Source organism: Varanus komodoensis, unplaced genomic scaffold (genome assembly GCF_004798865.1).
Source record: "Varanus komodoensis strain SLA01 unplaced genomic scaffold, ASM479886v1 scaffold7_3, whole genome shotgun sequence".
In the NCBI taxonomy this organism is placed as follows: Eukaryota; Metazoa; Chordata; class Lepidosauria; order Squamata; family Varanidae; genus Varanus; species Varanus komodoensis.
The window spans coordinates 3,874,723-3,888,908 of record NW_025336480.1 but is presented as its reverse complement, the minus strand read 5'-3'; the positions used below and the strand labels follow the sequence as shown (position 1 = coordinate 3,888,908).

The 14,186-nt window shown below is 36.9% G+C and overlaps 1 protein-coding gene across 2 annotated transcripts in view; it reads right to left on the bottom strand.

Moving 5' to 3' along the window:
- Window positions 1–14,186, bottom strand: part of CPEB4 (cytoplasmic polyadenylation element binding protein 4) — an 84,261-nt gene that overhangs the window by 58,376 nt on the left and 11,699 nt on the right. For both annotated transcript variants that reach the window (XM_044454372.1, XM_044454373.1), the window contains one exon: window positions 39–120. In XM_044454372.1, the coding sequence (XP_044310307.1) occupies window positions 39–120 (82 nt within the window). The remainder of the gene's footprint in view (window positions 1–38; window positions 121–14,186) is intronic.

Genomic DNA, 14,186 nt, shown 5'->3' with positions numbered 1-14,186 from the left:
TAATTATTTACTGAAGGAAAATAACAATCTAAATTTACCTTTCAGTGTATCACTTTCAGCTCTCATTATGTCAATTAGCGAGTTCTCCAGTGAATGCATGTCAAAGGTTCTCGTGCGTTCCTGTAAATAAACACATATATTAGTTTAGAAAGAGAATGCTACCAACAGATAAAACAAATAGCTTTTTGAATTAGATTTCAAAAAGAACCAATAATTATACTTTTTTAAAGGCTGTGAAGCAGTAATTAATTAAAGCAAACTATTAGGGACTCAGAGAATGAGATAAAGCACCAGGGGCTGCAGCATTTTCTGAAGCATTACTGGGTATAAGGGAGACAACTGGTGACCCCAAATCAAAGTGAAATTATAAATATAAGATATGTTTTATCAAAACCACATTTGGATAATTATTCATATGCAGTATGAGGCTCACTGCTGTGAAATTTATTTTGCCCATAAATAGGACAAAGCAAGGGCAAACAAAACAAGACAAAGGATTTTAATATATACTATCAAAAAAATCTTGCATTTTAAGAAAACCTGTTCTCCTAAATGAGTGTCACATCTCTGTGCAATCAAGTCAAGAGGTTTCTTTTCCATGGAGAATTAGATCTGAATATACAATATCCTAGTTTTCATTGAATGACAGCCCAGATTTTACTTAAACACTGGGCTGTTAAGAACAGCAGTGTGCACTGGTATGTGCTACTGAATCGCTCCTGCTACAAGTAGGATTGCTCAACAACCCAGAGAACAGCTTGTCTCTCTCTAACTATCTTCTCAGGGGAGAGGCAAGCCAGTGTCCTTGATTCACACATCACAATAAACATCACAGAGCATTCCTGGGTTATTTAGTAATCAAAAAGCAAACAGAAGGAAACTCATTTGTTCTCAGTAACACAGAATTAAAGAAAAAAAACTCAAGTGGTTGTGATGTACAAACTAAGCCTCCATAGTTTTTTGCAAGGAATACTGGATTGCATCTTACTGCTTTAGATTCCAAGTAAAAACATTCATTCTAGAAGAAATTTTAATTCTCCTGTTTAATGGGATAATTTCATTGTCATTGTACATAGCATGGATCTCCTCTTAAGTTTCATGGCAACTTGTGCAAATTACCTTAAACATACTCTGCTTGGAAATACAGTAGTACCTCAGGTCACAAACCCCTCAGTTCACAACCAAATCGGTTCACGAACAAAAATTTCAGAAAAAAATTGCCTCCGTTCGCAAACTCCACATCGGGTAATGACCACAATCGCGGCCATGTTCCTGCACGAACACAATCGCAATCGTGTCCATCTTCCCTGCATTAGCATGATCGCAATCGCAGCCATCTTCCCCACTCACAGTCGCAGACAGACCTGTGGTCACTTGCTGGTAATGGCTCCAAAGAAAGTGCAGAGCAAGCATGGTGATAAAAAGAACATGCAGAGCGGTAATGAAGGTGACCAGAACGTGCAGAACAAAAATGGTAAGAAGGTTTTGAAGAAAATAAGGAATTGAAGGAGGATATTGTAGAAAAGCATGAGCATGGTATTTGTGTGACTGATCTGGCCTTTGAGTACAAGATGGCAAAGTTGTTACTTTATGGTTGTTACTTTGTTTCAAATTTTTGTGATAAAAAATATTTACAGAATGGATTAACCTTATTTACATTGAACCTTATGGGCAAATTTGACTTGGTTCATGACCAATTCGGGTTGTGACCAGAGTTCCTGAATCAAGGTACCACTGTACAATTTTGAAATTTTAGTAAATGCATGACATTTAGGAATCACAGAACAATGTTAGCATATCTGCTTCAAGGTTTCTTTTGCCAACTAAAACCAGTTTGACTCTTCAAATCCTAATTAAAAAACAGATTTCAGTGGCTTCATACAGAATTCTACTTAAGCACAGGCATTCCTACAGGATTGCATAATTAGTGAAGAATATCCAGGCTGCCATATATTTATATAAATTAAGTGGTGATATGTTTCCGGCTAAGAGGGCCAAGTCCTCTCCAAACAAAGCTCTTAATGCATTCCTTATTTTATTGATTGATTGATTTATATCCTCCTTTTTTCCTACACAGGGCTCAAGGCAGCTTACATCATTCTCCTCCTCCATCTTATCCGCACAACAACAACCCTGTGAGGTAGGTTGGGCTGCGAGTCTGTGACTGGCCCAAAGTCACCCAGTTGGCTCCATGGCTGAGAGGGGACTAGAATCCAGATCATCTGAGTCCCAGTCCCATGCTCTTAGCCACTACACCAATACACCACACTGGCTTATCTTGTTGATGTCTCTTTTATTCCAGGTAGATTGCCATTTTATCTTTTCTCCCCACAGTATACATCTATCAAAATAATCCTTAAAAAATTTGAAGCATTTGTAAATCATACACAAAACAACTGTTTCTGACAGTAAGCACAAAGCTACCCCTAACAAAAAGCTCATCCATTTACTTTGCTTGAAACAGTGACTAAACCTTTAAAAAGAATCTCAGTACAGAACGTCATTTGTTTTGTGCTATAGTTATCAGTAATTTCAAATACTACACAATAAAAACAGCAGGTCTTGGAATTCTATTTCCTGCAAATATTGGTATTCCAAATTGCTTAGTGTTCCAGATAACAGGATTACAGGGCACCCTTTGAAATTTCATTCAGGGTAGCCAGACCAACATTGCAATTTACATAAATATTTAACTGAGACCGGATCACTTTCATTGTAGATATTACTATTTTGTTGTCTAAGTCCATCTGTAACACATTTACCAAGAATTCTCACATACAGTAGTTAAAGCCACCTTTTGGAAATACTTTCATGGTTCAATCTTTCTTGAGCAAAACAGCAAACGCTCAACAAAAAACAAAAAGATCACTGTGGACATATAATTTCCAAATTTAGCCTTCCTGCCTATCCATATTTAAATATTTATATAGTAATACAGTTTGGATTGATAATATTAAATATTTACCAAATAATTTTTAAATTATACAATTATTTCAATGCAACAATGTATACATGCATATATGTATAAATGCATTTGTTCAGAATAATTTTAGTCGAAGCATCAAACTTAACTATCCCATTTACCAACACTTAAAATCAACTCCTACATATGAACAGCAGTCCTTTTAGCTGCATTTCTATTTGATTGCTTTTATGCATTTTTCAATGAGAGTAATATTTGTCCAAATATGCTACTTAGCTTACCTATCTAAAGTGTAAAATCTTGTCTTTTCCCTCCAGATAAGCATTATAAACTTGCTCAGGATACGACTAGGTTAACAATGAGGTTTTGTTTAACTACATGCAAAGGTTTTGCCTGCAATTCTTGACTCTGCTCTTGAGGTCAACTTGTAATTTTCCAAGAAATGTTTGTTTATTAATTGAATAAGAAAAAACATTTAAAAGACCATCCTGTAGGGAATACTGTTGGCAGCTTTATACAAAATTATCTGTCATAGTCAGGGGTGGGAGGAATATTACTAAAGACGCAGTCCTTATTAGCCACCAAGTATGTTTACAATAGAAGTCTTTAGAAAATTTTAAAATATATGTAGAGAATTACTTCAAATTTAAAAATTAACTATTTTTATACCTATATTAGGTATTTCATGTACTGTTAATGTAAGTTGCCATGAGGAAAATTGTAGAACTACATGCAAGGAAATTACTGATTACTTGCTATTACTTCCCTACTAGTACTGGCTTTTACTATTGCCAGTAAATGGAATTTGATTTATTCATTTTGGAGCTGAAGACATTGATGAAACAACTGCAAATTCAGGTAGACACAAACAGTCCTTGAAACTAGCATACTAAGCTTGAAAGCAAGTACAAAATGTATTTTATATTCATTATATTTATATCCCACCTCTATCCTGAAAAAAGGTCAAGGTGGCTTACGAAGTCTCATCCTGCTCTTAATTTTATCTTCACAATAACACAATTGTGTTATTTTATCCTCACAATTTTATGTATTCTATTGATTTGATAAATTTTTTGCATTTTATACAGGATTTTAATGATTGTAAGCCACCCCGAGGCTCATGCAATGAGGCAGCATATAAGTTGTCTAAATAAATAAATAAATAAATAAATAAATAAATAAATAAATAACAACCCTGTGAGGTAGGCTGGGCTGAGAGACACTGACTGGCTAGAAGTCACCCAGTGAGCTTCATGGCTGAATGGAGACTAGAATCCAGAATTCCTGCATCAGTAATTCAGCAGATTGCTACAGTCAGAATAAATCCACTGTAAAACATCCAAAACAACAGCACAGTAATATATCCTACTTCCCAGTTTCAGTATGAATGCTCTTTCTGCTTGTTAACTAGAGGACGTCATGTGCAACATGATCCTAACCACATTTACTAAGAAAAAAACTACTATGAAACGTGCTCCGTAGGAACTGTGCTTTGGACTGCAGCCTCGCAGGTTTAGCAGAACCAGGGGAATGGGTCTAGAATTTTGCTCAGTGAAGTACCACCTATAACGAGGTGGCTGGGTCAGTGTGTTCAGACCACTTCTGCTTTGTATTAGATTCTGTGCCTCCAGAAAAGCTGCCGCAGAGAACTGGAGGAACAGAACAATGGTGTTCAACTTGAGATACCCAAGGAACCCTTCTCAATGTGAAAAATCAATGCAGAACATTTCATGTAATGCATTTTATTTGAACAAAATTAATGTTGCAATAATACGTTTCATATAATGCAAACAGAAACCATTTATAAATGCATAAAACCCATTTATTACTTAGAAACTAAACAATACTCAATTTACTGAATATATTACTAAATGTTAGTATAGCATCACTAATGAAAAATATGAAAAATATACTTCATCTTAATGACTTGGATATGCTTGTTTTTTGCCACAAAGAAAATCAAACTGAGGTGATATTGATGATAGTTTTAAGTGTATTTCTGATTCTGCATCCGTTTTAGCCTTTTTGCACAAATAAGTTGTAACAAAAGGAACAAGAATCTTTATTGCATGGACACTTCAGAATCGTCACTGTAAACCTGCAACCAAAAATCAGGAAGTTCTTCTTGCTGAGACTTAATTTTTAATGCCAATCTATAAATATATCAACTAATTGTTTCCTGTCTTTCACTGATAAATAATCATTTTGACAATGATTAAAATGGGCTTTTAATCTATACATAGGATTCTGTTGTGCTGGAATTATTCTCTTAATGGTTTTTTGTAGATCCAACAAATGTTCTATTATGAGTTCTTGAGCAATTTTATGAAGATTCATTTCATTTTTATCATGAAGTCACTTAAATTTTCAAAACAGTTTCCATAATTTTTTCATATGTATGAAATCCTTAAATTGAATTTTAAATTTAGGACATTTATCATTAACTCTAAATATATGCATTTGGGTCCCTTAGAGGAATATATTTACTTTGGTTAAAACTGAAAATAGAGCTGCAAGATACACCATAATCTGAACCTATATGTTGTCAAATAATTGTGAGCAATAATCCTTTTTCAGTTGAGTTTAAAAATTTTACTTCTTTCAGCTCATACAACCTGTTCAAAAACGGTCCTCAGAATAGCTAGTGTACCTCTGTTTTGTGAGAACTAGATAGTTCCTTGCAAGGTAATAATTATCTTGCGTTTAGTTCACTCATGATAAAATTAATGATTTTCACATCATCTAAAATGTCTTTTTCTCTGGCATTAATTTCAGCGCATGATGGTATAGAGAGCAATGAGCATGTTGAATACATGGGGCTATTATTTTTATTCTTGATATGACTCCTCCTTATGAATCCAATAAAGATTTTTCTCTGTTGGCACAAATGGAAAACCATAAATCTGAAGATAGTCCATGCTTCTCCATGTATTTATAACATCAAAAGTGTTTTCACCAGTAGCTCTAACCTTAAGAGGCTGGCACATAAGAATATTCTCACGGACAGTTAAAAAAAATAGCATACGAGAACAATTAAAATAGCCAAACCAGCAATGTCGAAAGATTCAACTAACTGCATTGTAAAACCATGGAGAAAATATTTTCAACGAGACCAATTCACAAAAAAGTGCTATATTGCTAATGCACCTAGCAACAATTGTATCTGTGTGGTGCGCTATCCATTTCTTTGGCAGATTTCTTTCCAATCTAACAGGTAATTAGATCTTCGGCACAAGGTTTTACTATTTTTTCACCAAGTGTATATGCCTCCCCTTCTTTAGCAAAATGATATCTAATGAGGCAGGAAGATTCAAGCGAATTTTCTTATCATTGTACATAAATTTTGAAAAATACTGTTTCTTGCATTTGAGCTCTTCATAGTCATGCTTCAACTATTCTATGTTTTTGCCTATCAAATGTGGGTACTTCTCTTCATATGTCTTCTTAACTTTGAGGGACTGAGTCTACTATTGCTTAGAGTCACTACTGCATATTTCTTACAATCTGAATCCACTCAAACAATACCACTTTGGCTTTAAAACAAATTAATCTGCTTTTAATGGCTTGTGTGAACTTAAATGAATGAAGACTTTACCTTATTACAGATTTTTCTCTTTTAAACAAAACAAAGTAATGAAGATCTTACAATTTCACTGTAATCGTAAGAGTAAACCCCTGGATGATTCTCACAGAACCCTGGAGTTCCACTTGAATACTGTGGCTCTAAAATAACACTGGAGGTAGCAGTAGGAGCTTCCGATTCAAATAACCTAAAAACTCTGCCCCTCCAACAGTAAGCCTCTGAGGGATCTGAATTCCACCTGCAAACAAACGGAGACTTTCTGTTCATGACAGACATGCCTGGGTTCAGCCCAGGCAGTTTGGTGGATGTTGGAATCATCTCTTACTGTATAGGCAAATATCCAATTTTAAACCTCCAATTTAATTGTTTGTTTTACTACTCCTATTAAAGCATGGTATTCCTGGTATTAAAAGTTCCTTTAAGTGAAGTATGAATTGCTTAAAGTCTCCCCTGTATCTATGTACAACCAGAAAGGGTGCCTTGTTGCTAATGCCCTCTATGCACCATGTTTGAATGCCATGAGTCACCTCGACAATTATGGAACTCTTGTCTCCTGAAAACTCAGCAAATTCCAAGCATCTTTCCAAAGTGACACACAACTATATTCAGAATAGCTTTCTGTGGCTAGGGTTATAAACATGGACCAATGATGTTTTGACCAAGCAGAAAGAAGCACTACCCTGTGCAACATTCCATTTTCTTTTTATAAACATTCTAACTCTTGAATGTCAAAATATCAGAATAAACTTTGATGCATACATATTTGGAATACCATTCTACGTTACAAGATTACAAATTCTACTCCCACACCCATCTTCAAGAGGTCAGGTACAGGCAGTCCCCAAGCTATAAATGTCTGAGTTATGAACAATCGATATTACGAACAAGCTGCCATAAATACTATTTTTTAAAATCACTGCGGAAAACCATCACCACCATAGAGGGGAAAAAGTGAAAGGGGAGAGGGGAGGCCTCCAAAGCATGACTTCCAGCCCCACCTATCCAGAGAGGGAAATCCCTCTGACATTTCCTTGCTGGAAAGAGGAAGCACTAGTGAGTTTGAGGGGGGCAGGGGGCAGCGGTGGTGGCTAGAGATATTCATGTTTTTTCCACTTTCATGGGAGCCCTATGCTCCTAACTTCCACAAACATGGAGGGCCAACCACATGTGATCTGACATATGATTTAAAGGCAAATATCCATTTTGTCAGGAAGAAAATTTGTTCATAACCCAGGGACTGCCTATAATCTATTAAAGATATCATAATCCAGTATCTACTTTGAAGACTAAGATATTGAAATCAAATCAGACATAGATGTTTACGACACAGTTCTCCATATGATGTGGAAACCACCTGCTTGAACTGCCTCCACCACACCAATAGGGAAGAGGAGGAAAGTGAAATTGTAAAGGTGATACCTAAAACAAGTCCACTTTTGGCAAAATATTGACACCAGTCCTACTCTAGCATTTCTCGCTAGCCTGACAACACTTCATTATAACATGATTTGCATATAACGCTAACTCATGGTTACATAATTCATGAGTTGTCAAAATCTGGAATGAAGTGCTGTGTGAACCCAGCTGCATTAACAAACCAATATTAGTTGTTGTGAATTCTAGCTTGCTTAAACCGTGGGCTAACATTATTAATGAACCCAGAACGGTGAGTTGTTTCACTAGACTACAGATGCAACAACCAAGAGTGGTAGGAAAAACAAAAACAAAACACTTCACACACTATAATACAGCATCACAAAGGTATTTAAGATACATGAAGGAAGAAGGCAAAGGAGGGTAACAAACAATCCAACAAAAGAGTTTGTTAAATAACCACCAAGTTAAACTCTGAGTTAAATATAATGCCTTGCATGGTTAGTCATGCGCACCCTTGACTTTTCCACATTTTGTTATTTCACTAATGTTGCGACAAAACTCTGCAGAATCCACCCCTCTAGCGTTTGCAGAATGACAGTGGAACAACCAGCAACCTTCTTCCACATCACGTGCAGCAGCACAAACAAAGGCTGCTACATGAGACATGGAAGTGGGATGCTGCTCATGCATCGGTCATACAGGGCCTGATTCCTGGCGAACGCCACACAAACTCTGGGCACATTCACCAGGAACTTGGATTCACAGGCGTGACAAAGAGGGCCAGAGCCCGGGGAGCCAAACCCAAGGAATTTGTTGGATTGCTGGTCCTAATATAGATTCCTCCACATCCCTAGATATTGCAAACCAAGATTAAAATGGTTGTGGTTGGCACTGTTACTACTCAATATAACAAGATATTCAACATGTTGAAAGTGCAAAGTTTTTTTTATTATTGTGGCACAAAATTTAAGTAAACAAAACAAACTGGGACTTAGTGGGATGAATACTTACACAACCAAAAAGTCAACACTGGTAGAAGCATCTTTGGCAGCAATTACAGCTGTGAGTCTTCTTGGGTAAGTCTCCATTAGCTTTGCACATCGGGATCTTGCTATATTTGCTAATTCTTCCTGGAAAAATGGCTCCAGATCTGTCAGGTTGGATGTGAATCATTAAGAAGTAGCAGCTCTTTTCAGGTCTTGCCACAAATTCTTATCCAGCTAAGATCTGGGCTTTAACTGGGCCATTCTAAGACATACTGGTTCTTGGTTTTAAACCACTCCAGAGTTACTTTGGTTATGTGCTTAGGCTTATAGTCCTGCTGGAAGTTGAATCGGCACCTCATTCCCTGTTGCTTTGTAGACTAAAACGGATTTCTTTTAGTATTGCCCTGCATTTAGCTCTATTTCTTTTCCTCAGACCAGATAACATTTTTTTCACATGGACTGTTTTTCCCACGTGACTTTTTGAAAACTCAGCACAGGCCTTAATAGAGGTTGATTTCAGCAGTGACTTTCTTCTTGCCATCTTCTCCAACTTTGTGGGAAGCCCAAGTACAGTTGTTCCATGAATGGTTTCTCCCATCTTAATGGCAGTTCTCTTCAGCTCATTGGATTTATCATTGGCCTCTTGGTTGTTTCTCTAATGCCCTCCTGAGTCACTAAATTTTGGTGACAGCCCTCTCTAGATGGATTAATATTTGATCCATATTCATTCCATTTTGTAATAATGGATCTAGCAATACTATGGGGATGTTCATAATTTAGGTTATTTTTAACAGCCCAACCAAGATTGGTGCTTTTGCACTTTATTCTTAACTTATTGCAAGTTATTTTGATAAGTCCTTGTTCTTCCTGATGCTGCTTGCTTAGTTATCCTTTCCAACAAACTCTGCGCACTTCCAGAAACAGGAGTATTTAATCTGAGATCATGCGATATTCTAATTGCAAACAAGTGGACTCCATTCCACTATACAGAGCGTGTGACTTCTGCAGATAGGGGTTGCATCAGAGTTTATTTAGGCATGTCACAGCAAAGAAGATGAATACTTAGGCAACCAACAAGTGACTGTCTGCTTTTGTTTAGCTAACATTTGTGCCACATTTTTTTATTTTATCCTTTCACAGTGTGGAGCATCTTGTTCACATCAAGTATGTAGTAACAATCCTGATGACTACAATTTCGTTCTAGACTGTAGCACAACAGAATTTTGAAAAGTCAAAGGCGAGACAGCACTCTGCAAGGCACTATAAGCCATGGATAGCATTACGTGTGAACCAGGTTTATATTTATCTATTCCTCCTATGTTAAAAATGCAGCAGTTTTTCCTCAGTGAATGGTCAATATTCTGAACCTTCCCTGCTGAGTCTTCAGCTGCCAACTTCTACCAGCTTGGCATCACTGTGCCCAGAATGGGCAATAGCTTAGCTCAAATATTTTACTATTTCATAAGAGCACGGTGCTATTCTTTAAAGGAATATTTGCATGGCCAAGCATGGCAGTAATTATTAGTAACTGATGTTCCACATGAGGCATTCTCATCACTGCATATAAAAATAATGAATTCTGCATTTTAGTCTCTTGCATACATTGTTTCTACAAACTTATTTCTACCCTAACCTAATATTGAAAAGCAGGAGCCCTGAATCTGATGTTCCTTGGTTCAGCCAATCACAAACAGATAGGCAGGTATTACTTCCCTGCTTTATATCTTCAATAGGAGTTAACATAGTGCCCTAACATGTAAGGTTGCTCTGAATACTTACAAAAACAGCTGCATAAACATTAAAAATTACTAACTGGTCTTGAAGAGTGATTTACTTTCCTCCCTATAAGGTAGAGAGATTACCAAGTAGGCCTTATCCTGTCGCTGCAGTCCTCCTGCAACAAGAAGAGTCACACCTACCCAGTATCACATCACCACTTAACTATGAAAGGCAAAGCACCCTTCTTCTGGGTGAGGAACTGGCACACTGGAGTAACAATACCACACTACCTTGCATTAAGAACAGCATAAAGCTGTGTCAGCATGTGATATGAAGGACGCAAAATCTTTAAAGGTTAGGTGATCTCAGCTTCCATGGTTCCTCAGGCCATTTACAGCCTTCCACTGAAATACTCAGGACCCTCAACCAGACAGACCCAAAACTTCTTATGTGTTGAACAGTATCACATTAGCAATTTAAATTTTACAGTACAGCCATGTTTCATAGGGGTTATGCATATCTGGACTATTCACCATTTCAGAAACTGCCTGCCATCCCAAGAATAATCCAACTGCTCTTTAAAAAAATTCCCTGAATTCAAATAGCAATTTGGAAATGGGAGCAAAACCATGCTATTGTTACAGGCATGTTATATTCTCTGTATCCTCTTTCTACACCAGATTCCCAAACAGTATTTTGCATTCCTGAAGTACTAAGAGACATTAGTACACTTTGGAGGCACCATCTGAAATTCAGTAGGTACATGACTGGGCATGTTCACTGCTCAAAATTGCACTCTATACATAAAACTATGAAAAGGCCATTTACAATCAAAACAGAAGAATTGTAACATGTGGGAAGAAAGGGTATAATGGCCTACCTTAAATGAATAAGGAGTTGTCCTATTTTATATCCATATCTGTGTATCAGAAAGATCTGAAAAGCTTGGGGCAAGTGGAATTAAACATAATTTGAGAATTATTTAGAATCCTTAGCAAGTAAATGAACCTCAACTCTCACTTTTCAAAAAAGAAGGTAATGTGGGTGAATAGACAATGTTACGATCCTCCAAGAAAAGGTCAAAATTTTGTGAAGAATAGATGCCCACCTGGTCCAGTCAATCAAATAAAGGAGGACACATAGCAGAGGTGGGCAATGTATTGCCTTTCAGAAATGTTGTCCTACAGTTCTCATCCTTCCGCACCATTGGCTATGATGGCTAGAGCTGGTAATTACAAGCCATAACATCCATAGGGCCACAAGTCACCCAGCCAAAGTTACCCACTTCCAACCTCCAACTTAACAGGTAGCCTTAGGCAAGGCACCTTCTACCAGTGTCAGCTCCCCACCAGTCAAAAAGGAAGCAAGTTTCTACCTGACAGAGTAATTGCAAAGATTAACAAAAGAAAGACTACTAAATCCCATTAGAAGAGAAGTGTGTAATTAAATTTGAGCATATTCACAGAATGCTTTATTTTAGTAAGAACTCTACCTTTCTCATATTTCGGTGAAGAACTTAGATCAAATATATGAGCCACCAGAACTCATTTTGTGCCGCTGCTGATAGGCATTATCATGTGCCTTTTAGCAGAGTCAAGGTGCCAAGAATTCTACTCAACCTGTCAATTGCAAGTTGTTCTAGCCATAGAAAGGGAGAAAAAGCCACGTGATTTTTTTTTTTTTTTACATCTGGGACAACAGAGCATCAGGGAAAGATTGAAACTCTTAGGAATTAGTCACCTAGGCACCATAATTAATTAGATATGGTCATAGAGTCTGTGCAGGGCCAGTTTTACTCCACTACGTCTTGCAAGGTGTCTACAAAAGATACTAATTTAATATTCTTAAAATATGAGGAGACACTAGTAGATATTAAATATAGTCACCCTTTCTCCAAACTCAGCTCATGTATGCACACACTGCCTTGAGTCAGAAAATGGAGGCTATGTAAATTCTCTTTACCTGATTAGGAAACACTGAAGACAAACAGGTTGTTCCTCTATTTCTTTATGTAATTCTTTTGATTTCACACTGATCCTTCTTTATGACTCCCCAGAGGCAGAATGATTCCCCAAAGGATCTCAGCCCATTCTTTTTCCTTCTTTCACTCTCTCAATATCCAAAGGTTTTATTCTGCTACCACCATAGACCATTTCCCTTTTTCCGGCACAGGTAAAGCTGGCCAGGCCACAGTTAGTGAAACACTTCTATAATGATTTCTAAACATTTTTCATAGACAAAATACATCTGTTCAGGTAGAACCTTCATAACTGAACAATATCTTGAAATTAAAATATACATAGTTTTACTAGGAAAAATGCATTGAACTTTCATATGGTAATAACATAACATACATCTTACTGCCAAGAAGTAATATAGCATATTCCTCCTACTCTTGTTCATTAAAAGCTGCTTCACTGACAGAGAGACAGGATGCGTCCACACATTTCCACAACAGGTCACCACGCTCTCTGTACGCTCAAAAATTAATGTGTATGTCAAAAGACACATGGTCAACCTTGCAGCCAAGATCCTAAGCCAACTGCCAGTCGCTGTGCTGGTTTTACTGTACACCTCAAATATCTGAGCACAACGGGATGAAAGCAAATTAGGACCTAGTTTTCGTGTAACATCAGAAGTCACCTTTAGAGGTCAGCTAACTTGCCTAATAAACCAGTGCTAACCCTTTAAATCCTAAAGCAACTTTTACTTTGGCCAACACACACTTTACTATGGGAACCAGTTATCAAGTAGTTTTACTGTAGGGGAAATTAAGGAAAAAAGGAATCAAACCAACCTTTTCAACAGAAGTGGGTTTACATTTTGGGGAAATTTGCCTTGTGCCTCTTACATACCATTTACATTAAATTAGGTGTCCATGAATAACACATTAAAATATGCAGCAAAAAGCAGTTCTGTGAAGCACTAGCAATTCTACTTTTTGTTTCATGTTGTAGCATTCAAAAAGGGAACTCATTTATCTCTGTGAAGCAAATGTTTGCTTCATTGTGGAGAGCTGACAACACACTTTGCTTGGAGGCAGAGCACTCGTTTTCTGCAATTCCCATCATCTTATGCTTAAAAAAGTGTCAGGTACTGCCAATAGAGAACTTGAAGAGCTGCTACTTGATGGATCAATATTTCCACCCAGTATGATGCAGTGGAACAATCACTTTCATGACCACAGAGTACCTAAACACATGAAGTTTGACAGAATATTTTGTAGTATAACTAAATTGGTGGCCACTGTCACAAGAAAGCATTAGTGCCTGGAATTTACTAGTTTGCTACAGTATATCTTAAGTTTTGCTTTAACAAATGACCCAAAAGAGAATGAACTGGAAAGCCTATGAAGAATCAGTAAGTAATTGCACTAATAGCCTGGCTAATACAGATTACATGAATAAATAACTACATACCCCCATTAACAAATACAAACTGCTAACAGGTAAAAAAAAAAGCTGCTATTTTCTCATAAACATACAAGTATTAACACACTATTTTATAGATTTTTTCAAGACACAAGAAGTTTATAAGAAATTAATTAGACCTCACAGTTCTTAAGAAGTATTTTTGCAAAGGGAAACACTGATGGAAA